Genomic DNA, 27,644 nt, shown 5'->3' with positions numbered 1-27,644 from the left:
GCTTGTGATGACCAGTCTTTAGGAAAGTGAATCTGGGGCAAATCTTCCACCTCCCACTGTGTTGAGTTAGTGTTTAACTTCGCCTAGCAACATGACTCACAGATGATGTCCCTTCATCAAGACCAACGGGGGCACTGTGGATTATTTTGTCTCAATCATGCGAACGCCGTCCTGCTGCCATACACACTAGGGCACTAAATGTGTATTAATCCGCTACTGAAAATAGTCCCTCAAGGAATTCGCCATTTATTCCCGTTTGAGTAACACTTGCTTAAAAAACTCCAGGGCCCAGCTGTTTTAGGATACAACTAAGCCTGTTTAAAAGACAAGACATGAATTGCATGTGACACGTTGGATGATTCACGTCTTCAGCAGGAAGACCAAAGACGTAAAACAAATGTGACAGAGGGAGCGAGATGAAGAATAGCCACTTGTTCGGCCATCGGGTGTGAGAGTGTGTGTGTGTGTGTGTGTGTGTGTGTGTGTGTGTGTGTGTGCAGACAAAGCAGAGGACTTTAATTTCTAAAGAGTTAGAAGGCGGTGAGCGTGCAGTCAGCACCGTTAACGCTGCCAACTGCATATCGCATGATTCAGTGAATGGGATTCATTAACAATGGTAAAACACACACACACAGACACACACGGAGAATGGATGGCGTGCGACAAAACCTGCACACCCCAGCATGCCGTGATATCAATAACAGCTGTACACCCCAACACCCAGAGAGGTCTCCAATGGAGGCAAACTTGAGGCTGACTTTATATTTGCATGCGTGTGTGTAGTTGTTCTTCTATCCACTGGGACACTAACCCATGGTGTTACCGTGGAGACCAACATGGAGGTGCTCATGGGGTCCTTGGGGCAGACTTTGTAGGTTTTTGGGTGCAGTCTAGGTTATGCTTAGGGTTAAGGTTAGGTATTTAGTTGTGAAGGTTAAGGGCGGTTAGGTGTGTGTGTGTGTGTGTGTGTGTGTGTGTGTGTGTGTGTCCAATAGACCACAACTTCCCCACTCCTGCTGCTCGGCAGAAACGGACTGAGGTTTTCAGTAGGAGTGACGAACTCAAAATTCGAGATGTGTCATCTTCTAAACATCCCTGGGTTTTATCCAGAGGCTCGTGTGTTAAACGCCAGCGCACGACTCATTATCAGAACAATATGGCGACAATAACACGAGCCGCAATCCAAACAAGCCGGGGAGCCTTTCCCAAACGCCCTCGGATGCCTCGGTGAAAACCGCTGCATGCAGTGCGGGGAATCTGCATGAGGCAAGTGTCATCTGATATATTGTACGTTTAATTAAAAGAAGTAAAAAAAATGGTGTGAGGGACTTGGAGCAAAATATAATGCCACCAGAAGTGGCCAGAAGAGAGGGGACAAGGAACAGAGCGTAACATAACAGAGGGACAAAAGAGAGAGAGAGAGAGAGAGAGAGAGAGAGAGAGAGAGAGAGAGAATGAATTGTTATGTGCAAAAAAAGCTATCAAAAATCGGATGATTTAAGTATGTGTTGATGTTTCATATTTTCCTCGGAGACATGAATTCCACACAAATTCCCTGCCACGGCGAGTGTCTGGGCCTGCCTACGTCTGCTTCTAATTCCAGAAAGGCCCTTCTGCAAGAATTAGTACATACTCCTTTAATAGTCTGACTTTTAGGGCCAAGATACAAGGGAGGTCTGGTACATCTATGTGGATTTGCCGACACCTGCAGTGACTGATGATCACATCCAGCGGCCCTTTTTTTCTTCTTCTTCTTCTTCTTTTTCTTCAAACGCACGCAGAGCAGAGGCTGCGCGCTTTGTGAGCTGCGGAAGGCTGCGATGCATCCCGCAGCATCTCGTCGGCAAGAGAATCATCTGAGTGGCTGAGTTGGAGGACAAGAGTGGACCTACTAACAGAGTCTCAGGGGCCGGTCTATTGGAAGGCTGGGACTTACAACTGTTTGCATGCACAGCGATTAAGTCACCAGTTGCCCACATTTGTCCGCATTGTGGTAGAAAACTACAGAACATATATGTATATATATATACATACACAGTAATGGATCTGTGCCATTAACACAGGAGACAACTTCAGCTTCTCCGTAAAACTACAGGGTTTATTCAGGGTTGCCTTCATTTAAAACCAGGTCTAATGATGACCTCTGCCAAGGAAGACATGTTTTTTTTTGGCTGACATTTTGACCAATTTCTAAAAAAATCTAGATCTAGCGGATTTAAAATGTGGTTTCATAAGGGGCCTTGGTGGAGATCTACGATCTAATGAGTAATGTATTTAATGTATTTTAGACTCTGCGTTTTATGTATGACACCCTCAGTGCACTTGCCAAGTTTGTGAGACAAAATCACATAAATCAAACCTTAATAAAAAAATCCGTTATCAGGTCAGAGAGAATAACAGTTTCACACTGTCTGCCAAACACCCAGTATAGAAGTTCTACTCACTTTCTATAAATACCAGATACACACACAGTGTGCAGGAGTGTTAACACGTGTATACATGTCCCTATACCTATGTGTCTACCTGTGAACATCATTATAGAAAACATTTTTAAATTTTCGACACGATTAATGACTGGTTTAATTAATGTACAACCATTGTACGGCCCAGAGCAAGAGTTCTCGCTAAGTGCAGTGCAGTGTTACACACACACACACGCACACGCACACGCGCGCGCATTCATTCAGACTTTCAAAGGAAAGCCGCAGCATCCCTTATGTGATTACCAGCATCGCTGTATGCTGGCTGGCTCGCACTGCCAGGCATGACTGCTCCGGGGTCTGTATGTTATTTAAACACAGCAGAGATCAAGGAGGAGACGATGAGAGCTACCAATTAATGACAAGAAACCATAAATTCCACCCAGTTTTGGAGCTGACTGCACGAGAGAGGTTCATGTCCAGGGGAGAGGGAACATTTTGGATTCTGACGCATAATAAGTTGTCATCCGTGTGTCGACATGTTGGTTCACTCGCACTTGTGGCAGTAAGTGTTTCAGAACGTTGTGAAATTACCTTAAACCCCTATTATACGAACACACACACACACACACACACACACACACACACACACACACACACACACACACACACACACACACACACACACACACACACACACACACACACACACACACACACACACACACACACACACACACACACACACACACACACACACACACACGGAACCGCTTGAACTTCTCTTCCTCCGCTGAATAGCAACACTACACAGTCTGTCCCTCAGTCAGACGCACGTGTTGACATACAGCAGTGCATCCGTGCAACAAAGTGAATCCCGTTTTCCCGAGGAACCCGCCGCACACAACGAGTGCAGCGAGGTTCGTGTTTGAACAATGGGCAAAGATTGCCTGATAGCCTGCAGATATTTCTGCAGAGTGGAGACAGGAGTGGTTCAGCCAGGTCGGTTGTGCTCCAGACCCAAACTCCCTTTTTACTGTGTAGGTTGGAGGTGTGTGTGTGTGTGTGTGTGTGTGTGTGTGTGTGTCATTGAATAGCCCAGTCATAACTACAATGAAATATGTTTAAATAGAACAATAGAAGTTGTCTGTCATCATTTAGAATTTTTTTCTAATTGGATAACTTTATGTGGGGAGTTAAGTTTTTCGACTGGAGCCCAGAATCATACTCTACAGCTTAATTAGCCGTGCTTTCCACTAATATTCTTCTTCTTTTTTTTGCATTTGCACTTGCATCAAAAAATGGAAGCGACGCAGACTGCGTCATCAGGATTTGTCTATTTTCGACAAAGAAAGGCATCATCTTATGTCATCAGAATCATTTGAGAGTGTCAATTATCACATAAAACCTATAGATAGAGGTCAATGAGGTTAAATAAACCACTTAGAGAGAGAGCCCATTAAATACAAATGCACTTTAATTTCGACGTTTACAGGTAGTTCATGATAAACAGCCATTAAGCAGCAGATCCAGGTAATTGAGGACAAAGACTTCAAAACAGAGAAGCACTTTGGCCTCGCTTATAGACAGGCTGGAATTTATGATTTATTGCCAGTCTGTCTTCTACTGGTAGATTCTTGCCCCCTCTCCCTGTCTCTTACTCAATCCGTCTTTCTGTCTATATTCTTTTTTTTTCTTCTCTGCTTCATTTCTGTGCCAGCGACACCGGCAACACTGGTGGTGTCATAAATTCAAACGAGATAAGAGGCTAAATAACATGCTTCCAAACAATGGCAGTTTCGGCTTCATGAGTCTCTGATGAAGCTAGGCCCACTGTATGGAGGCAAAAGTTCTGACTCGGGTCTTCTGTTTTGATGGCACTGACCCGCAACACATTTTTTTGAACCCATCGGTTTGCTAATGTCAAATTAAAAAAAAGGGTTTGGCTTCGTCTCAAAACAAAATTATCACGTTGCATGATATGTCAAATGTTAGCTGCGCAACAGCTCCACAACAATATGTTTGAACAACTCATACAGTATGTACAAAAAAATTTTCCACTGTCACATTTTTCTTTCCAATGCAAGAAACCGCGAGTTCGTAAGTTTTTCTCCGACCTTCTGATTCAAAATTATGACTCGGGGTCATTTAATTCCACGTTCCGAGGCTGTAATGGAACAACCAACCCGACTTCCGAGGTCCGAGGTATAACGCACCATTAACTTCCACTGTAAGATATGTCAACTGTCTCCATTCAAGCTCTATATATTTTTTTGCGTTTGATCTTTTCATTTTATGCATGGATAAAATGTAAAATATCGGCCGATATATTAGTATCGGAATTCTTTCACTCCCCAATATTGGCCTCGCCCCCTGAAAATCCATTCAATTTAATTAATGAAAAGTCATGTCACGGAAAACGCACGGAATCAAAAAGACTTAGAGTTATTAGATGTCGCCTGTTTGTTGACCAAACACACGGATAAAGGTCCTCTGTGTTACGAGTCCAACGGCACACAGGCAGCTCTCTATGAATCTAATCATACGAGAGAAGAACCAACACAGTAATTGCAAAAGACCCGGCGCTGACCCGGCGTCAGTCATACTACAGACTTCAAAGGGCGGGAGGAAGATGTCAAGAGATCTTAGGGGGAGATGTTCAGAGCAAAAGGCAATCTTAGCTGATCATTTCAAGCGTGCCCGATCTGATGAAGAGGAGAGTCAGTCGAGTGTGAATACGTCTGGTCTGAAATACAACAGCTGCCCTTGTCTGTTGTGCTGCCACCAGACGGGGACCTGACCTCAAGTTGACGTAAGGCCGCCGGGCTGCGGTCATGAGGTCATGGGTTCAGATCCCAAGGCGCTCGCGGCTGAAAAATGGGACATGACAATTTTTTCGAATGTGTTTTTTTTTCTTTTCTTTCTTGTATGCACGTAGTCGAAAGCCAGTGAAAAGCTCTTGGTAGGAACTGTTGGACAGAGCGAAGATGATTGCGGTAAATTCATTTCACTTCCATCGGCTGTGAACGTCAAGGTCGGTGGTCAGAAATACAGAAACCGATCAGTCCCGTGCAATTGTTTTCATTTTTTTGGGGGGGGATAACTGATAGGACTTGTTGAATGGAATTTGGTTGAAGATAAAAAATATTTCGTCAGTTCAGACCAGTGAATACATGTCTGCCTGTGTTAAAGGAAAAGTTCGCCTTTCGGGGGGGGGGGGGGGGGGGGGGGGGGTTCTTTTATTTGCCACACGTATATCGAATGGACAGATAACAAACGCATTCTACAAAACGCGGAAGTTCAGTCGGGTATACTCACCCTGCTGCAGTATTTTGCCAAAGTATTTGTTGTGGCTCGTGCAGTTCCACCGGCGGTACCTGAACTGGTACTGGCACTCCCTGACGCCGAGCCTGGCTCCTTTGGCCACCTCGCTGACGATCTCCGGCTGGGTCTGGCACAGCTCGGCCTGCTTCCCCGCCAGGCGCTTCGCCTTCCTGCAGATACTGTTGGGGTCCATCACCAGCGGACTGCCCACCGCCCTAAAATAACCCAACAAAACAACATGTTAGACGAAGGGAAGAGAACAATGTCGGAGTGACACGACAAACTGGAGCAACACCTGTTTACATAATCGCACAGGAAACAACGCGGCGGCGCTCATCAGCTGCCGCAAACCAAAGCTTTTTCTTTCTTTTTTTATTTTCTCTTCTGTGGCTGCTAAGCCCGCCAACTCTACCCACCGCATCTCCGCCACGGCGACAATGAGCTTCTTGAACGGGAGCATGGGAGACGAGCGAGCGCAGACTTTCCCAGGGGCATCTTCGAAGACTGTGTTTTGCCATTGGACTGCACTCGGAAGAAGTGTGTGGTCCTCGGAAAAAAAATGTTGGAAGTCCCACAGTTGGAAGTCTCTTAACAGACAGGCCGTTTACAGTCGATCCTGACGCTAAGTTGATTTCTGGTAAACCAGAAAGGCAGACTCTGCGAGATTCCGCATGATACGGCTGCTCCGGAGATTTTCGTCGCAGTTAAGAACTCCGCTGCCTTCGACCGCACCGCATTCTCCTCAAACCAGCCCTCCTCATGAACTCCCCAGATTAAACCCATCTAAATTACATATTATATTACAGAGAAGGAGGGGGGGGGGGGGGAAATCATTTTTAAATTGTGTAGCGAGATAAATCAAGCCCGTCTCATTTATTTCAAATATTTAAAACATTAAAATACGTATACACAAATCTTTTATTTGATCAATACGGACCGTGGACCTCCTCGGCAGCTTTGACAGATGAGTGTATATAATAAAGATAAATTGTTTATTCAAACTCTTAACGGGGAAAGATGGGGTTTGGCTCTACCAGACTGAAGCCGCGCCAGCCTCTGTGGCCCATTCAATGTCATAATAGGAAAGTGGCCTAATGAAATGACTTTATTTTCCATTCTTTTCCTTCTTGCCCTTAGCCAAGGACGACTCGTCCCTTCGGGTGCTGTTCAACTCTCCTCACACCCTTCTTTCATTTGCTCCATCACATCTGCTGGGAATCAGGGACTTTGAGTCCATCGCTGATCCACAACCTCGGGTTCACCATGAAATCGGAGTCAGGAGTGTACGCGTGACACGGAGCCTCGTAGGTTTTCATTCAGCCTTGTGCCTGTTAATCGTTCTGCCCCGGTATCTTTCATCTGCTGCGAGAGTTTGTTTTAAGAAGCAGAACACACACTCTTCTCCTTGCAGTCTGACATCGAGCGAGACATTTGCACCCCCCCCCCCACACACACACGCGCCTACCTCATCCTCACATACTCAATCTCTTGTGTTTTTGAAGTGTTTGAAGCCCAATCTATTTTTATTGTAATTGGGCTATTTATACAGCATGTCAGCACAGTATTGAATGGAAACATAACTCATAGCGAGTCTTGTGTCAGGCCCCGGGCTCCGTATCAGCAGGGAAGGTATATTATCCAGAAGCAAACACTGTTCCACGCCAGAACTGACATAATATGACAATGCCATAGATTATGGTTTGCTAGTAATCCATTTTAAAAAAATCATCTTAGATCTAAAGATAATGCAAATTATACTAAAAATAATAAACGCACTTGCCCATCAAGAATGCACGCACTGTCTGCACAGACACTCTACAGGGACACCTACTCTTTCTATTGTTATGAGTGTATTGACAATATTGCTATGGAAACAATGTCGTATTTTCAATCCAGCTGTTGTGTGGTGGGTGTGTGTGTGTGTGTGTGTGTGTGTGTGTGTGTGTGTGTGTGTGTGTGTGTGTGTGGTCTTAAATCTGTTCATATAGTGAATCAATAAGGTACATAAATCCTATAGCTTTAAGTTATAGTCCAATATCAAGGCTGGCAATACACCAGTATCAGTTATGGTTAATGTTGGAGTAAGACTGGCAAATAAATGTAAGTCAGTGACTAATATCAAGCCTTGGAGACACTAGTGTGTGTGTGTGTGTGTGTGTGTGTGTGTGTGTGTGTGTGTGTAGTGGGGGGGCTGTACCTGTTAATTAGCAGGTACATGAGCAACACTTAGCAAAACACACTCCCTCTCAACAACCACTCATTATCTACCCACTTCCATCAGGACGTGTGTGTGTGTGTGTTTGTGTGCACGTGTGTGTTTGTTGTGTGTGTGTGTGTGTGAGAGAGAGAGAAAGAGAGAGAGAGTAAAACTGATGTCAATGCATGCAAGTGTCATTTCTCTGTAGTCTACAGTCAAGTTTTTATGGATATGAGAATGAGACTCAGCTTGTATGTGCCTTTGTGTGGGTCCGTGTGCTCGTGTGTGTGTGCGTGTGCCAGCGGCGGCTCTGGGAAGCCATCTCTGTCAGCAGTTCACAAAAGCCAGCCTGGTTTTTATAATGGGAGGTGTAGAGTAGTAAAACTGGTCAAGGCACTGGATGGAGTTCTGTCCTGCGTCGCTGTCGGAGAGAGAGAAAGTGAGTCTGAAAGTGAGAGACTGAGACAGTTATCTCCAAAGAAAATACTCCAAAGTGGTGTGGTGAAAGAGATACAGCATCTGCTGGAAAGGCAGATGCAACATTGTTAAACTGGACGTTTAGAAATGAGGCAAGGCGAGGAGAACGGGAAATGTGGGCACGAATCTGAAAGGGATGGGAACTCGGGTGGAAGAGCTCGTCGCTGGAGATATACCCAAAAATGGGTCGCATTAATTGGATGATGGGATGGCCGTAGGTTGCCAGCATTCTTGCCCTTGTTTGGAGAGTGAAACATTTAAATGTGAGGTCGACTAAACCAGGGGAATACGTTGGAATAGAATCCAGAAGGGATGTGTTGCAGGTACGAAGACTACTACTTCTTCGTTGACTCAAACTACTTGCACATACATGCAGCCTTCCCACAGTCTTGCGCGCACACACACACACACACACACACACACACACACACACACACACACACACACACACACACACACACACACACACACACACACACACACACACACACACACACACACACACACACACACACACACACACACACACACACACACACACACACACACACACACACACACACACACACACACACACACACACACACACGGGGGCATTTATTCGAGCAGGTGCATTTACTACAGTGCAGACCTTACATCCACATGTGTGATAGAGGAACTTCAAAGTCACTCGGGCAGTAATCGGATCCTTCCCGTTCAAGGTTGCACTGTTCCTTTCCGCCTGTCACGTATGGCGCAGCTCCTGAGCCGATAACGGATAAGGCGCCGACACGGATGTGCGGTCATCGGTATTATCAGGGGCTTTGAGGAAGCGCTGCCTCGCATGAAAGGTTTTTTTCATAATGATAAGGTCCTAAAATAGAGACAGGAGTTCACGCAGTCGCAGATAAAACACAGACCAAAGTAACTAAAGCGTCTAAATCGAAAGCAATCGCGGAGGGACCATCAGGGCTGTTGACCAAATGCAACAAGTTAACAGCTTCTCCAGGCCAGAAATAATACTTTACCTCGTGTTTGCTTTAATTGCCTGGGGGGGGAAAAGAAAGTTTTTCATAAAACATGAGCTGGAAAATGAAGAAAAGGGGTTTCAAATGAAGATGTTATAAATAGAGACCTTATTCAGTGTCTCCTGGGCCCAGAGGTGGGTCAGAAAGAGATTAAACATTGGTGCGCGACCTCGGGTTTCATAAAAGGAACTCACGGCACCATAGATAAAGTGCTGCACTGTACGGGACCCTTCTTTTTTTCTTTTTTTTTCACTCCGCCCACGAATGAGTGAATTTCATCCCTCCTTAATCCCCCAAGTATGCCGGAGATGAAGACAGTCACGACAGGCGTTAGTCTGAGACGCCGGGCTGGGAGGGGGAAAAAAGAAAAGGATCAAATAGAGACGGCTAGGGAGAGGTGGAAAAAGAAGTGCGGGTGGAAGGGGGGTAAATGTGACATGAGGAAGAATAATGAGATATATAAGGATAAGCAAGGTGATACAGAAATGTACATTAATACATATGTCAATTTTGGAGATAGATGGGAAGAAATGTACAGTATCAGCTTGCCAGCCTCGGACAGCACCGTCAACACCTTCAAACATGCCCTGCTGTGTCTCGTTGTGCACAGAACAAGGGTTTTTTAGAGCAATGGAATTTTGTTGCAATAAAAACATTTCAGAACTCATAATTCGCAGCGCACGCCCGATTTAAACGGTGGCAATAAAGTGTGACCGGCAGGAAACCAGCGCTGCTAAAACAATTTCACACGAGGAAGACCGAATCCAACAGTGTGTCGCTGTTGTAACAACAGCGACACACCCAGCACCCGCGCCGACGGCCAACAGATAGAAACCGTCAGGGAACGGACATATTCATACGACCAGAAGGGGGTTCGAGGGGTGCATGGGTGAGATCAGCACTGGATATGTAACGTGGAAAGAACATGCAGGAGGGCTGATGTGACTGAAAAGAGTACAAAGAAAATTAAACCCAGATTATATCTATTCTATTTATCATTTATCGCAAATAAAGAAGGGGATACTGGCGCATAATTCATCTAAAGAAGTGTTTTTATATTATTTCCAAGATGTACAATAAATGAATAAGCACCTCTGCCAAGTTGTGGTACATAAGCTCACTGCAACAGATGTACCGTTTCCCCGTTTTTGTTTTTTTGTGACTGGATTGCAATCGGATAGAACTTGACCACATGAGGGTACAAGATGTCAATGGTCCCACAAGACATTGAGGACACATTGTGATCTTATCTGGCAAATCACCTGGGGGATCAGGAACACAAGTCTTAATGCAAACGCAACTAATCTATCTATTCACGTACAACAACTATGCAGGCGCACGCAACTGTTCCAAACCACCAAGGCAGCAGCAGGTCGGACAATGGACGGAAAACATATTTGGGATGGAACACTGGAGCTGTATCAGAAAAATATTAAGCGACGTCTAATCACAGGTCTTTCCTGTTGTTTAATGGGAAGTCTCGCTTTCTAACTATTGAAGGTAGAAAAGGAAAATGGGTACGGGTCAGAAAACCGTGACTGAAATTTCTTTTTACGTTATTTTGCAGTGTTACATTTTCTGCCATGCTCTTCCTCCAGCTGCAGACACGCGTCAATATATCATTTTTGTTTTGCTCTTTGCCGTGTATTACTATACCCGGTGCTGGAATATACCGTTGCCTGAATGTCTGCAAAAATTGTATGCTCACAAAGAATACACACATGCGCACATAAACACGTTTAACTCAGCGCTCTACCTGATGCCAAACCCACATCGCTATTCAATCTTTATCCGTACCCATCGGCCATGGTCCTGATTAGTCATCTAGATTTTTCAGACTCGGAGTGGAGCGGACAAGATAAGATCTGTTACAATGAAACTCTGGTGATGATGGCGGTTAACGTGTGCGTATGTACACATATACATGTTTCCCTAACTGTATGACTGAGGGAGTGCTTTTTTTTTTTTTTACATCTCTGAGTGCATGTTGAACAGATTAACCAGCATCCACTGGTTCAAGATGTATTTGTCCTGACATACGCATAAACACACAATGGACAGAACTTCAACAGACACACACACACTGGGGTTGTGTGTGTGTGTGTGTGTGTGTGTGTGTGTGCGCGCGCACCTGTGACACACTCCAGACAGGCTTTCCGCCAAACTGGAGCTGTGACACACACACACACACACACACACACACACACACACACACACACACACACACACACACGCACGCGCACACACACACACACACACACAGCAAAGTCGGCCCTTCTAAGTATTGCAGTCAAAACCACTATAAGAGAGCAAAGGCATTCCTCACTCCCCTGAGTCTCCGAGCTGTGCTCTCTGCTCTCAGGCCAAGTGATTAGAGCGCTCTAATCAGCGGAGGCTCTGAAAGGACAGCTATCTCCCAGTATTTCATCTCTCCCACTTTCTGTCTCTCACTGCAGCTCTTACTCTCTCTCTCTTTTCCCTCAGCGACCACCTATCTGTTAATGATAGGTATTTTCCCCTCAAAAGACAAGTGCGGCCAAAGACGGGGCGGACACAGAGACGCTCACGAGGAGCGAGCATGAGACGGAGAGAGAGAGATGTCCGATGGTATGTCCCCGCAGCTTTCGACAGAGAGCATCATTGTCCGGGCAGACGGGGTTGGGGTTGGGGTTGGGGTTGGGGGCGGGGGGGGGGGGGGACAAAGCACAGGTGTGGCTTCGCACTGGCTGCACCACAGTCGGGCACTGTGTGTACGCGCGTGTGTGCGCGTGTGTGTGTGTGTGTGTGTGTGTGTGTGTGTGTGTGTGTGTGTGTGTGTGTGTGTGTGTGTGTGTGTGTGTGTGTGAATATGTGCGCTCGCCTGTCCAAGTGAGGGCGTGAGCGGTATATGACCACGTATGTCAATGGGAATAAAAAAGGAAGTAGATGACCTTTTTCGCATTGAATATCTAAACTTTATTTTGTTTTTTTCAAAAAAAAGTCCTGTGTCCTGTAGAATGTGCTGCCAATAAAAAGCGAATAGGAAACACTACAGGAATGGGGGACAGAGTTATTTTGGCAGAGACAAACCTTTGCGACCAACTGAGCCCCATGAAACTATGAGGAGGTTGAATTTTTCTTTTGCCTCTTGCATTTGACCATACCACAGATTAGGATTGTGCATGTGTGAACGTAAAAGAAAGTTATAATGATGGTGCAGTGATTCATAAAGGTTCGTATGACATTTTTAGAATCTTAAATTATAATTCAACTTGGTTTGAGGTCAATTACATGAGAGGACTTTACCAGATATTGCCATAGTACATTTGAGTTCGTTTTTGAGGGCCGGGTCCAAATAAAAATGATTGATCCCTCTCGTGTCTTTCCCTCTTTTCTGCCAAAGCTGGGTCGACGCACAAGCTCAGCGACAGATCAGCACCTGGGTGATCGGATTCAGTTTGTCCATATAGGCCACCTATATTTGAATATGTACTGTATGTATGGGTCATAATCCACATTGTTCCTACAGCAATATTTCATACCACATACAGGCTCTTCTGGGGAAAAAAATCCGATGTTCTCCAGAGTGGGTACGTCTGAAAACAGCAGCCTTGCATTTTTTTTTTGTGTGGACAGCGAAAACTAGTTTTGGACAATAATGACACAACAGACTGGGGAGTCGACGGCATTAAAAGGACGAGCGGCCAAATCAGTGAATTCATATTTAAAAAACGACGGCGTACGTGATCGCACACTGCATTTACAGTCATTGATCACTTTTTCATGTTCATTTATTCAGCAACTTTGCGATTTGCCAAATTGTGATTCGAGGAGTTTGTGCATGTTGGCCTGGTTAGCGGATGACGTTTTTGAGCCGAGTTCACAAAGCTCACTCAGTGAAAAACACATAAAATATGAGTGAAAAAGAGCAAACGTGAGTTTGGCTTGAATGGGGCAGTTTGAAGTTCTGACGATATGGGGGGGTCAAAGAGAGGTTTAACCAGCTGAGACCGGGATGTCTGTTGTGGAGACACATCCTCCAGAGGCTAAAGCATGCCTGTCTGTCCACCAGTCATACAAGGACATATACGTAGCAGACTCTCTGTGAAACTACCGACTGTACATCCCACATTGACCTTGACTGGGCCGTGAATGAACAGTGGGAGGATTCGCTGGAAGGAAAAAAAAAAAAGAAGAAATAAAACAAAGCTTCACATTCAAACGCTGCAAAAATGTGTGTGTGTGTGAGAGAGATGAGACAGAAACACTGGATGTTGTCTAATGAAACACTGCACACAAGAAGAACGATCGCACTACACACAGACAGACAGACAGACAAAGGCCCACGTTATCAGCAGATCTGTGGGGCTGTCTGTCTATCTGTCTGTCTGTCTATCTGTCCGACTGTCACACCTTGCAGAGCTGAGCCTATATGGATTGTTTTATGATGACATATCCACTGCGCCTAGAGGGCCACCTGACATTCCTCACTGTGACCCCCCCCCCTCCCCCCAAAACACACACACACACACACACATACACACACCATCAACACCATCTCCTCTCTCCTCTATATCACCTCTGTGACTCCTTCTCCTCTGTCCTACACTCCGGGCTGTTGTTCTTTAAAACACTTTATTTCCTCACAAGGTGATGCAGCCTGAAGAACTGCTTCACACATTACAGTCTCACCATGACATGTGGGCGAATGTGCCAATGGCATCCCTCGCATCCGGGCGGTTTGCGGGGAATCCATTTGTCATCACCAGGAGTTCATTTTGGGGTTAATTGAGCAAAAAAAAAAATACATATGGAAAAAAATACATGCATTTTAAAGTACTCACACAATTTCCTTTTCATGATTTTCTACTATATATTCACACAATTTCCTTTTCATGATTTTCTACTATACAGTAGAAAATCATGAAAAGGAAATTGTGTGAGTACTTTAAAATGCATGTATTTTTTTCCATATGTACTTTTTTTTTAATTCCAAGAAACAGGCACGTGTGAGTCACTGCTGATGTGTCTGTTTGCTCAATGATCACAGTGTGAGTATTTGGTGTGAAAAGCCGGTAAGCTGCGTGCCGAGTGATGGTGCGGTGGATAATTACAGAAAACATGATTACGCACGATTGTGCGCAGAAATCCAATACAAACCTAAGTCGGCTTAGATCTTTTTGTTTTTGTTTTTAAATGCCGAGGTTGACAGGAGACTGGGAGCCAACAGCACACGTGGTGAACACGGGAACACTTACCACCAGAGTCCGATGATGTTGACCGGACAGAGCAGGATGAAGAACAGGGCCAGCTGGATCCGCGAGAGACGAACAGTCATGTTTGAACGCTGCGAATCCTCAGAGAGATTTTGTCTCTCCCCCCCCCCACCCCCACCCCCCCCCCTCCCCCCCCAACAACAAAAAAAGTGACTCAGCTCAGCGACAACCGAGTTGGATCCCCCTCTAGAATGCACATGGGACCCTTGTTCTCGCGGCAGTACACGACACGACTCGGCGGAGTCTCACTGGAAGCGGTCGGTCAGCGAGTGCGCAAAATGGGCATCATCCAAGTCCTCCTCACGCCGGGCGCATCTCAATGCGCAGCAGAGTTTGGTCAAGGGGGCTGCCGGGGAGACGTCCGCTGTCCAAGGTGTGGTTAACCTCCTCATTGTCTGTCGTTGAGTCTGTCGCGGGCGCATTTACATGCTTCCCATCATCCGTCCAAGAAGGGGAGCGAGAGACGCGGCACAGTTCGTGTTGCGAGCCAAGCGGAGCGCACGAAGCGGCTCTTGTTCCGAGGACACCCCCGACCCTCTACTCTTCTTTTTTCTCTTTTTAAATAAAGCACGAAATGACATCCAAGACAAAGAAGAAAGAGCGCTGCCTTCCAAAATAAGTACAAGACACCGTGGCGCAAGTGGTTGCCCGCTGGATGTTTGCTCTTCCTCTGCGCGCGCTGAACTGACGCGCTGATGAAAACTTTGGCGGAGCAAAGTTTCTTCGGTGCGCGCCGGCTGCAGGTAGGTCGGTCGAGGCGTGTGTGCGTGTCTGTGTGTCTGTGTGTGTGTGCCACAAGTCTGTCGAGGTGTTTTCTTTGGATGATAAAGGGAGGAAAAAATGCGCTCCCCTTCTTCCACCTTGGTGTGTGACGTCGCTCCGGGCTGCAGAGAAATCCTCGCTGTCACTCAGGGAGGGAGAGAGAAAGACACTGCAATTAGTTTTAGGAGGACCCGGTGCAGAGGAGCGCGCGCGCACACGCACACGCGCACACACACACACACACACACACACAAACAAAGGGAGAGAGACATGCCATACAGTGTGTTTATGGTGGACCCGAAATAAGAGCTTGAGGAATGAGGTGATGTCAGTACAGGTGTGGTAGCAGCTCTCCGATACACTGTGTTTGTGCCAAGAGACTGGCACCATCTGGATGGGTGTTCCATCATGTCACACTGTGCTTTCTGACACGCCACTCGTACACATTGCCACATAAGAGAGAGAGAGAGAGAAAACTGTTATTTCATATCGACCTCGTCGCACACTAATGTTGCCAAAGTTCAACAGCTGTGCACTCCAGAGAAGTTACATGCGTTCTGTTCTGCATTAACAAATGTGTGTCTGTCTGTGTGTGTGTGTGTGTGTGTGTGTGTGTGTGTGTTTAGGGACTTTTATCACCTGCCTGGCCAAGGGCACATCCACTGAAATCCAACACCGTTGCACTGTAGTCGCCCATAAAAGCCCTGACACCCGACTTCGTTTCACTGCAGTGATGCAATCAATCACAAGTGTAATACAAGGCGAGCTCACCCAGTGGAGTATACCAGCAGTGCCCGACGCACAAACACACACAATTGAGTTCTTCAACTCTATACCAATAATAACACACCTTCACTCAAGCCAATACCGACTGTCAGGCCCTATCGAAGTCCGGCGAAGAAAAACAAGTCTTGACTTAGTGTCATATTTTACTCAAAGGGGAACATCTAAAGATGCCCAAAGTCTTACCCGGAGTGGTAGTTTTCATTTATTTGTCCAAACTCTTCATCCATTGAAATATTTTTGTGTGTCAGCGAAAAGGTCGACACCACTTGAGACAAGTCCCTTGGAAACGCAGTAGAGTTTTGGCTTGATTTGGTCCATTAACAATCGTGTTTATCCTCCTTTACATCGCAGCTGTTCAAAGAGCACCAATGTTAGGTTTACATCATTGTATTTTAGCGCTAATGAGGCATTTGTTTCCCAACATTCCATCAAACACGATCACTATTCATTTCCCTTCAGCATGAACGGCAACAGACTGTGCAGACCGAGAATGAAAGGGCACAGCTGAAAATGTGGATTGACTTGCAGCTACTTGTGCTATTGACGTATACATTTGTTCACATGAATGACAGATTTTCTGTTTTTCATATTTACACGGTCCTCATGTTATGACATCCACGTTTTTGTCTTCTTTTGGCCTCTAAGTGCGATTTTCTTGACAACCTGGCTTGTGCCAATGTGACGCCGCCTGTGAGCCAAATGTAAAAGTCTCGAGCACATGAATCAACCCGTGCTATTTAAACAGTAGCTGCACTAATGTGAAAATACAGCGTGGCCCCATATTCGCACACACCTCCGCCCCCGCAAAAAAACTTGAAGTATTTTTATTGACGGCTTGTCAAGGCTTTACCGAACGTGGCCAAAGTGTGTCCGCCTCGCGTCAATGTCAACCTCTTGACATCTTCAGCTTCCCCCGTTTGTAGTTTTTATTGTGTGCTTGCCGATAACATGATACAGGTATTGCCGTCGGCATATGGTATCTGTCCCCTCGCCTCCTGTTTAATGGCAACGGTTTTTTGGGGTCTTAAAGTGAGGCAGAAGTCCTCAAACTCATGTGGTCAAACGATAGAAAAGTTCCCTTGCACAGTAAGTTTAGAAGACAGGTGGAGGAAGTGGTCATGTATCTGAGTTCAGCCTATTCTGCTCGTCGTCAGGTGAAAGAAGACGAGATTTAACAGCCGTCCATTGTAATTGTTGGCACTTCAGTGTGGATTAAACCTTTTGCGCATCGGTTCATCCACAATGGTGTGGCCGCCTGCGACCTAACATGACACTAATTGTAGAAGTTCCCGTCCCTCTATAGTTGTTAAGTAAAAGGGTAATTCCTCTTTAAACAAGTAGAAGGACGAGACATCTGGATTCCCCCGTCACGCTAATCAGATGCTACTGGGTAATGTGCGAAAATCAGTTGCATATGTACGATGCTGTATCTTGTCCTTCCCTCTGCTCTGTTCTCAGAATTAGATTGAGAAACCGCCAAGTTGCAGTAATCGCTGCCCTAACTCATTTTATATAATATAACTCATTTATATTTATACAATATTTGTTAAGTTACTGGCTGATAATTTTCTATAATTACTTTTCGAGCCAATGAAATCACCACATTTGCGAGGGCAGAATGTCGACGTGATTCCACATTGCACTCAGACGAGCAGATAACACTTCAAAGTACAGTACAAAGAATTGTAACACGTGAGGAGCACATCTGGACTGACCTGAAAATCAAAGTAGTTCCTGAATCGCCCTGAATGGAAGACCGTTTTAAAATTAGATCGTGGCGAGTTACTACAGAGAACAAACTGAAGGTCATCACGTGGTTATAAATGTCTGTGAATAGACATACTGTCCAATTCGTCTGTGAGGAGTTTATGTGAGGGGCACAGAACAGCAAAGACGTATTAATTACTCTTTGGTCCCTCTTTTACCTTCAGGTAAAGTAGTGCATTAGACTGAGTATTAACTAAGTGGCTGCTCATTACTTGGAGCAACAACAGTGGTCATTTTTTTTAACAATGAATATACAGTAAGCACCCAACTAAAATGTGCCACTTTCAATTCTTACACCACTTGATTTGGTTCCGGGTATGTTCCATCTTTGATGGGGATGCAGGTATAGCTTTGGGCACTATGACATATATCATAACGTGACTGATTCTCAACTGGTACAGATATCACTTCAGTATTTCTGGTCGTGAAAGGCCATTGCAGGCCGTGCCGTGAACAAGTGAGCGTGAAGCTTTTACAGCCATATTTGATTGGAAAGATTTCTGCATAAATTAGATAATAATTTTAATTCACCATATTAGTTTGTCTAAATATGTAGTTCGGCTTTTCGAAACGGACTTTGCTCTGCATAAACTTCTGCTCAGCTATAGCAATGAGCCACACACGCTTCATCAAACTCGAATATTAAACTTTTGACCCGTTGTCACCAAAGGCTCATCAAGTTCGTCTACATCTCTGATGAACAGGCTTTTATTTTTTTCCTTTTTTTTAATCTTCTCTCATAAGCCATCCAGGACGGTTTTGGCCTGCCATGGAAAGTCCGTCTCTGGTAGTCTTGTGATCGGGCCTCTCAGAATCTACCCAGCTGTTTCCACACCTAGAAGTCAAACTACTAGATCTCCCTCAGAAGAGATGTACAGTATGCAGTATCTGCTCGTCCTCCAGGTGTGTCGAGGCTCAATTAGTTCCCTGTTGCTTTGCAGAAATAATGAACGGTTGAAAAATAATAGTGACTGATACTTATAATATACGTAAAAGCAAATCCCTGATCCACACGTGTAAAATGCGAGGTCTAACCGTTACTTACAAATGTTCTTTCTCTTTGCCTCTTGACCCCGGCTCTCTCCCCCTGCGCATGTCCTGTGGTCGAAAACAAAACAAGGTGAATAATTTACACCCTGTGCCTGAGACGGAACATACGGTGATGTTCAAGCGGAGAAAGCTGAACTCCGTGGAGTTCGGCTGCATTGTTCCCGCGTTGATATGTGAACTGGGACCAGCTGCAACGAGGACGTTATGAGAATTGAGTTATCTCAATATACTATAAATAACCGCGGCATAGTTGCGAGCAAAACGCATGACACTTGGAGTATGCTTTGTACCGGCTGATCTCGCTCCACATCTATCTTTCAGCCACCTTTACGCTCTCTTTCCTCCCCCTTCTTGTGTATCTGTGTCTCCCTCTCCCCCGATTTCCCTCTCGTCTTGTCCCTCTCTCTGCTGGACGACTGTGTTTTGTTAGGGAGGGCTGATTCTTCATACTTGGCTGAGGCTTTATGGACAATAAAGATCTGATTTCAAAGTCCGGCAGGGTGTTGGGCCTGGGGTCTTGGCTCACAGCTTTAGTTGCCTGCTGGGAGGAGACACTGCACACAGCCCCTAACCAGATGGCCATCAGCCCACTTACATTAGATTCATATTGTGCATTATGTGCATTGTTCAGATTCCTTGAACGGTGTGCTGCTCCATATTTCACCACCTTGGTCTTGGCCAGTATCACTGAGCCGCGCTCACCTACCCAAAATAAGCTCAGCGTTTTCATACTCTGATATTATACGTTGTATTTAATGTACAGCTGAAGGCCAAAAAAACACCACGAGGCCAAAATCACAGAGTAGCAGTGCAATCTGCTAGCAGGTTTCTTAAAGTGTCGACCAGGGATGCTTACAAACTGCACTTTCAGTTTTGTGTGGTGCGGTCCGCACCATCTTTTGTTGTTTTTCGATTAACAGAGCCTGGGCTGAGCCGAAAACCCCGGATTTCTTTTTTGCCGCACACACAGAACCGACAGCTAGCGGACCGTGACGAAATATGCCCTGATTTTTACAAAATGTGTATTGCTTTAGAATCATTTACTGTTCCTTTAAGTTGTTGACTATTTCCTCAGATTTTTTTGCTACAGAACAAATCTGTCCCGCTCAAAGACACCGAGGCGGGACAGATGCTCGCCAACACAGGAGCTGGGACCAGGGTTTTTCTAGTCTGAGTGTAGTCCCTCTATCCTCCTTCCCCCCCTGCTCCCATGATGACGATCATCCAATGTTGACCTTAGTTCCCCCAGTTGTTTATTCCCCGGCTATTACATTTTAATCACATAGCTCAGAGTGGAGATGTGTGACGTGTCCTTCCAGCATGTACAACACATCTGCGGGGACTCAGTTCAGAGTTCTAAAAGAGAACGCCCTGATGAATACAGGAGCTTCACTCGCCGCTGACAACAGTGCATTGTTGAGTCATTAAACTTATAATATTGTTTGTGCTTTACATGACATTTAGGAGTTGAGGGAGAGAAGAGTGGCAGGGGTGAGACGGGGATTTGTTCGTGACATGACAACATTTGGAGCTCAAAGCCCCGTGTGCCGTGTGTCAGCCCTTTATAATATAATTCTCATGTTTCCTTTGGCATCCTTAAACTCCGGCACTTTGTGTACGGGCAAGTCCAGTCAAACGCAGTTAATGTCACGCTGGTTCACACTGATACAATTACACACCATCACACCTGGCCGGTGTGTACATGGCATTTCAGTACAGCATAAGCCTGTTGGTTTTAAAGCCAATATTTCATGCATTTTATGAAAGTCAGTTTCAAGGATTCCTTCTAAATTGCATTTTAGAACGGAGGCCAGCGGCAGCCCTTTTTAGTCATGCCGGTGGGATTACATCGTGGCTATAGTGGCAATTGCTCAAAGGCTAAGTCAGTTGATTAGTCCGTTGATCGGCCTGTCACTCGTTTCATCACTTTGGCCCCGACTGAAATATCTCGGGCACTCATTGTCCCCAGAGGATGCATCCTATCGCTCCCATGATGAGTTGCCATTGACATTCTAAGCTTTAAGTGAGATATCTCGACAACAGCTGGACGGATTAATGTAACCTTTGGAACAGATATTCCTGATGCCCATTAGATGAATCTCAATAAAATTTGTGATCCCCGATAAGTTTTCACTTATCCTGAAAAATATCAAAAAATCTTACGGATGGAATTGTACAGAAATTCACGGTTTCCCTGGACAAGGAATCATAAGGACTATGTCCAAGTCCCAGGGGATACTGTTATATGCTACACTGGAATACTGTATTATACTGTATACCGTGTCATATTGTATTGGAATATTTCAAATGAGAGGGCTTGTCTGTACAGACATAAAAACCACTAACTGAACAATCAGTTGCAATAACTTGTGGTTTCCCCTGGGGTCTGTCACTGATTGAGCTGAGAGAGCGCTGGGTCTGGGGTTATGAAGTGTTCTCTCTCTCCCTCCCTCCCTCCTCCGCCCGGGAAAAGCTAACAGGCCTAACCCCTGTCCAGCCACACCTATCATACACACGCTGCACACACATTCCCCTTCTCACACTGCTTTCATCTGGGTGTGAAATGGATTCCTACTGTCTGCCAGAATGCACCACCTATCTCTGGATGTGATTCGCTTCTCACCCTCTTTCTCCGTCTTCCCTTTTCTTTCCTTTCTCTGTGCCACACGTGCGGCCTTTTGTTTTCCACGCCTCGCCCACACCGCAAAGTCCACAAAACACATTGCCCGGAGACTATGATGCAAAATGATTAGAAATCCCATTGGCGCTAATATTTTTTATGTGACAACGGGAATTAGATCGAAATCAGAAACACATGACGGCCCTAACCTTTTTAAAACGAACCACAGTCATCCCTGGAATCCCCAGGAGAAAGGCATGTTCATAAAATTCCTTCATAACCGGCACACACACACGCAGACAAACACACACACGCAGAGTGTGAGAGAGATTGTAGTATGAAATATTGATACCTCTTGCTGCCACATGATTTTACTTGTCCAGAAGAAGAACGTCTTTTCTCAGAGAGGAAGGAACCGAAGTTATGCAAAATTATGGTCTTGTCACAGCAAGTAATGAAAGTAAACCCCGTTCCAGGAAACTGCCTCTCACCGAGAATGGCTGCAATCTGTCAACAAAAGCTACATAATGTGGTGTGATTTGGATTCATCCTGCTCTCTCTCCCTCTCTCTCTCTCTCTCATAGGGCTGGCCCCGGTTTGAGCGCTGTGACCCTATCGTAATTGGACACACATTATTTGGATCAGAACAATCTGCAGATATTTGGAATCGAGCAGATGACCAGTTATCTGGGAGAATAAATGGTATCGCTGCGGAGAGCCAATGATAAGGAGTTAAACTTGACGGTTCCAAAGAACCAGGTATACAGATCTTTTCCCAGTAAGGTCGAACTTACAGCACTCCAATTGCCAGAGGAATTTGAATTGTTCAAGAATCTCCTCCTGCGGTGCCACATTTGTACACAGGCAGAGAGAAGTGTAGAAAACACATAAGTACTCTGTGTCTGTGCATCGTCGTCGAGTTTTTTGCCATCTCGCTTGGCAAGTTTTCATGTGACTGCTCCGTGACCTCCTCTAGGAGGATTGTTTCATTGCTTTAGGAAACAAATGCCAAATTCAAAACTCGGTGGCTGGTGGCTTTGACTGCAATCACACTTAAATTTACCCAGCAGCAGTGGGTAATAGTAATGCACTACTTTTTCTCAAGCACTGAAAGTTGACATACTTCAATTTTTTTATATTGCCAAAATATTGTACACTACATTTCCGTGGAGTTTTTCACCACTGGCACAGCTCTACGGAGCGAAGCTGTTATTGTTTGTTATCACATGCGACTTCTGCCAACGGATTCACGCTATTTCCAAAAGTTTAGGTAACACACAGCAGAAAAGAAGCACTGCATCAGTGGAGGAAGGAAACATGGATGTAACCGATGCAGGATTCAAAAGTTTGAGGGGAAAAAAATCAGCTCTGCAAATTTTTTATGATGACAAAAAAAGCAGACAAAATGTGTTGTAGGCATTTTGTGTAAATCTTTCAATAAGCTCAACTTGAGTAAAACTAAATTGAGTATATAGAGCTCAAGGTTACACCCAAGATTTACATTCAGAACCTTCAATCAGTTAATGAATTATGATAGATTTCTTTCAGATTTAACTACCCAACAGTAAATAAAATTAGCAAATTTTTAAGTTTCAGTTACAAACTTGAAAAAGCTGTTCACATGTTGCGGCAACAATCGATCATTAGTTCAGTCAGTTAAAGATAAACACTCAATAACATACAGCTACATATTGAGCACTTAGTGAAGTACTTTAAAATGTGGTATTGACATATTTACTTACGTAAAGGACCTGAACACTTATTCCACCACTGTATGTGTATGGTATATATTTAGGAGAACGCCCTTCAAGTTATAGGGAAGGACAGAATAACGAGAGGCGCTGCTTTAGGTGTCACTCAGGCTGTGACCCATTCAGTGTTTTGTTTTTTTTAAAGATAATGACCTCAGCAGCTAATGAGCCTTTTCAAACAAAAGTAGAGCTGCAGAGAACACTGGGATGCACACGGTTTGAAAACATAATGCATCCTTTATCTATTCAATAGATGTTTTGAACTTTGAGAAATTAAAGGTGACATATTATGCTCATATTCAGGTTCATACTTTTAATTTGGGTTACCACTTGAAAAGGTTTACATGTTTACATGTTCAGAAAAGGCATCAGTGCTCTCTTACTGCCAATTCCTGCAGCTCCTCTTTTCACCCTGTCTAAAACAACTGGATTTCTTTTAGCCCCTCCTCCCGATAAACCCCAGTCTACTCTGATTGACCAGCTGGCCCAGTCTGTTGTGATTGGTCAACCGCTTTTAAAACGTATAGGAAATGTCACGCCCCTTCACCAGAAAAGAGTTTCTCAGATTGCAGGCGGGGTTACCCCAAAAGAGTCAAACTGGGACATCACAGTGGGAGAGGAATCTGAACCAGTTGTTCAGAGCCAGGCTGGAGGGTTTAGCCGGCTCAAAAAAAACGACAGGGTGGTCTTTTTTCACAGTTTGTGGGCTGGCAGGCTCCACAGCTAAACACACTTATGTGCACAAACACTGAAAAAGTGAATTTTGCAGAACATGTCACCTTTAAGCAGTGGCATGAAGCTAGCTAACTGGATTTTAACATCTGTCAGTTTTAAAATGCTCGAGTGTCGATATGGTGAAACATCAGCCTTTCCTATTTTCCCAGTGAAGTTACCCATTTGGACTTTTTTATTTTGAATCCAATAGCAGGAATCGTTTTGGCCAGACAGGGACAGAGTAGATAAGTTCTCCAAATGCGTCACACCTATTTGTGACCAATGATAACATCACCGCTGAACTTTTAATTATTACATTGGATTAGGCCAAAGCATGATGTGATGTTGTTCCCACACAGTGTGTTTGTGGGTACACACTGTGCATCATTGTGTGTACTGGCATGTGTTCCCACTGTGTCAATAACATTTTCCAAGTGTCCAACACCTCTCTGACAAGCACACAAAGAAGTTTTCTGTCTTAGTCTTTATTGTCCATTGTTCAAATGCAAATCAAAGGTGTCTTCTGTCACAAAAAGCCCAAATACAGTAGGATTTATTGTATGATTAATGATGATGAAATGGGTTGATTTAACTCCTGAGAGGTATTGGTCGAGGAAACCATGCCGCTTATTTAAAGACTTACTACAGCAACACTAACGTAAATATTTCCATTGGGTCTTTCACAAGAAATCAAAACTGATATAATCATTCCTTCACCTCCCACACACACACAGACACACACACACACACACACAGCCAGAGTGACTATTCAGTGTGATTCATCAGCATTACCGGAAGAACAGTAACTTTATTATAACAGATCTTATCTAGTCTGTCCTGCTCACCATTTGAAAGCCCTGGGTATTTTTACTCTTTCTTCTCAGTCCAGCTCATGTCCAGAGGGCTGGTGGTGTAGTTTGCAAAGAGATAGAGGGGACCAGATGGGTAACACACACACGCACACACACGCACGCACGCACCCACAGTCTTGGAGATTACTTTTGGATCAACTCTCACACACTGCGTCACCCCAGCCACTAACACAAATACACTAACACACAAATACACTAACACAAAGACACTAACACACAAATACACACACACACTCTCACACACACACACACACACACACACACAGAAAGCTTTTTTTTAAAAGAAGCCCTTTCTGTTTTTTGTCTTCAAGTGTAATATTAGAATATACACTCATTAAAACATATTTTTATGTTACGTCAAATTTTTGTGTGCTTGTAGGCTTCATTTCATGAAAAAGTGCAATTTAAAATTAACTGTAAACTTGATTCTATATAACTTGAATAATCAATTGAAGACTATCAGTTAATCAAAAGTTAAGATTTCCAGTAATTTGTGTGACTCATTACTTATGACAGTATATTGCTGTCATTGTGGTGCTCTGCACTGGGGCCTGTCTGTCTGAGACACACATTATGAACGCTGTTTCTCTGCTATCACAGTAACATTAGCACTCATGGCTTGTTTCCTCTAAATGTGGATGGAATTACGCTCAACTGTGACTCAAGGCAGTTTGAACTGTGAGGCCGGTCAGTTTCTTGGTGTGCAGCACCATCTTGTGGCTATTGTTCAACACTATAGGCACTGATGACATACAGCACCGTGTGACATTTCGTTTACAGAAAATAGTGTTAAACCACGTGACTATGCATTAAACATGTGTAATCCTTTATGCCAGTTGAATTATCAGACCACTCAGAAAAGGTAAGCTTCAATCAATCAACCTTGCTAAGTCTCAGAGTAATATGTGACTTTTGGGGAATAATGACTTGTATTCGCTCTCTCATCACATCATTTTTTGTAACAGATGTCTGTGATTTAAGGGAGGTTGTTTTAAATCAAAATGAAATTGGATGAAACCCAAGCTCATTTAGACTGAATTCACCACGGCCTGACAACCTTCACTGCCAACATTATACTGCATCTGTACACTGCAAACTAGTATTTGTAAATCAGGTAGGTAATACATACATCGACCAGCCTGCAGTGGGAGCATTCCCCTCTATTAGGAAGTGATTTCCCACCGGGAGAAAACTTGCCGGTCCAATCGCAACCGATCATCTGATAATGGGCGGGTTTATACCGTGACGCGGACGGAAGCGTCTTTTGTAAACAACCGAGGCTGCCGCCGATGAACGAGCATTTGACTTTAAGTATCCGATATTTTCACATTTCTCCCACAACAACGGCAACACTCGTTCACAGACATTGTGGAACCTTCATCACAGACTCCATCTCCTCAAGTCTGTTGACATTTTCGCGTCGCTCAACAGACGACACATGATTCGTCTGCGTCCGTTGGTAACGCCTCTTGGAAATCAAAAATGAACCAAGAGCTCCCAGACTAATACGATGATTGAGATGCATATAATTAAACATTTTATGGCATATCCCCTCAGAGTGCAAAACAAATCACGCTTGTGGCTCAGCTAAAAAACAACAACATGCCCCTTTGTAGTACCCGCTGTACTCACGTTTAAAGTGTTGCTTTGTTTCCCTCTTCCCTCTAAGATGTGGAGATATGCCTGGATGAGGAGGGGGTGTGTTCTGCCTCGTTCTGAGTGGGATCGCACACACAGGAGGTAAGAGACCGGCTGGTGCGATCCCAGAAGTTCCTCTTAAACGTGCAAAAAAAGTGGACGATAAAGTATAATAATAAGAAAGGCAGTCGTATCCGAACACAAATAACAAAATTTGCAAACCGATGAATGTATTTGGACCTTTCGAAAGGGGGTAATTTACCTCTTCTCGTGGTACTCCGGCCTCCTCCCACTGTCCAAACATCTGCAGTTTAGGTGAATTGCCCTTAGATGTGATTGGGAGCGTGGATGGTTGTTTGTCTCTGTATGGACTGGTGACTTGTCCAGGGTGTACCCCGCCGTCAGCTGATTAGAATTTTTCCTACTGTCTTGTCCACATGCAGGATGGCGCTGTGTTTGGATGCTAATAACTGTTTCTGCAGTGACACGCAACACCTGCTGGGGAAGGAAGCCACAAAGAGGAGACACCTCCGCAGGAGGGGCTATGAGGCAAATCCATTTTTTTTCTCTCCTTACCAACAGGATCTCTTCTGTTTTTCTCTAACAGATCCCTTACTTTGAATTTGAGAAGCTGAGAACTCAGAAGGAAAAGGTCCAATATCTTCAAAACAAGATCTTTCCCACCATCGTCAAGTTCAAACACTGATCTGTCACCTCAGTACAAGCTCTTCAGTGAATTTTTAATGGTTGACCTGTACAAATCATCCCTCCTTCCAAAGAACCGGAAGGAAACGTATGAAGAAGATAAAAGTCTTGCCCAAAAAACAGGGAACAGTGTAGTGTGTGGTAAACGGCCTCAGCACACATATCCTAATAGGAGGATACTAATCATATTGTCCTGAAAAAAAGGCAGATTAAAGGCATGTAGGTGCCCAACAACCTAGGCATAATTTAACTGAACTTACTGTAAAATAATTGTGATCATCATGCCATTTTTGTGTCTT

At 44.6% G+C, this 27,644-nt stretch overlaps 1 protein-coding gene and 1 long non-coding RNA gene across 3 annotated transcripts in view; one reads left to right on the top strand and one right to left on the bottom strand.

The window, feature by feature from the left end:
* wnt6b (wingless-type MMTV integration site family, member 6b) overlaps nt 1-27,251 on the bottom strand; it is a 32,936-nt gene extending 5,685 nt beyond the window's left edge. Inside the window, exons 1-3 of one of the 2 annotated variants that reach the window (XM_047337207.1) lie at nt 26,903-27,251; nt 26,635-26,777; nt 5,739-5,959 (exon numbers count right to left, since the gene is read on the bottom strand). In XM_047337207.1, coding sequence (XP_047193163.1) covers nt 5,739-5,937 — 199 coding nt within the window. In that variant the 5' untranslated portion in view covers nt 5,938-5,959; nt 26,635-26,777; nt 26,903-27,251. Of the gene's footprint in view, nt 1-5,738; nt 5,960-14,662; nt 14,782-26,634; nt 26,778-26,902 lie in introns of those variants that run through there. The other variant, XM_035604600.2, reaches the window with a different exon arrangement.
* Nucleotides 14,825-27,384, top strand: LOC118282989. Its single transcript, XR_004784416.2, has 4 exons — nt 14,825-15,423; nt 22,250-22,424; nt 26,672-26,742; nt 27,248-27,384. It is a non-coding gene; the product is annotated as an uncharacterized LOC118282989 (long non-coding RNA).
* Nucleotides 27,385-27,644: the final 260 nt, after the last annotated feature.

This window comes from Scophthalmus maximus, chromosome 14 (genome assembly GCF_022379125.1).
Source record: "Scophthalmus maximus strain ysfricsl-2021 chromosome 14, ASM2237912v1, whole genome shotgun sequence".
Taxonomy (NCBI): Eukaryota; Metazoa; Chordata; class Actinopteri; order Pleuronectiformes; family Scophthalmidae; genus Scophthalmus; species Scophthalmus maximus.
This window is presented reverse-complemented; position numbering and strand designations above follow the sequence as displayed.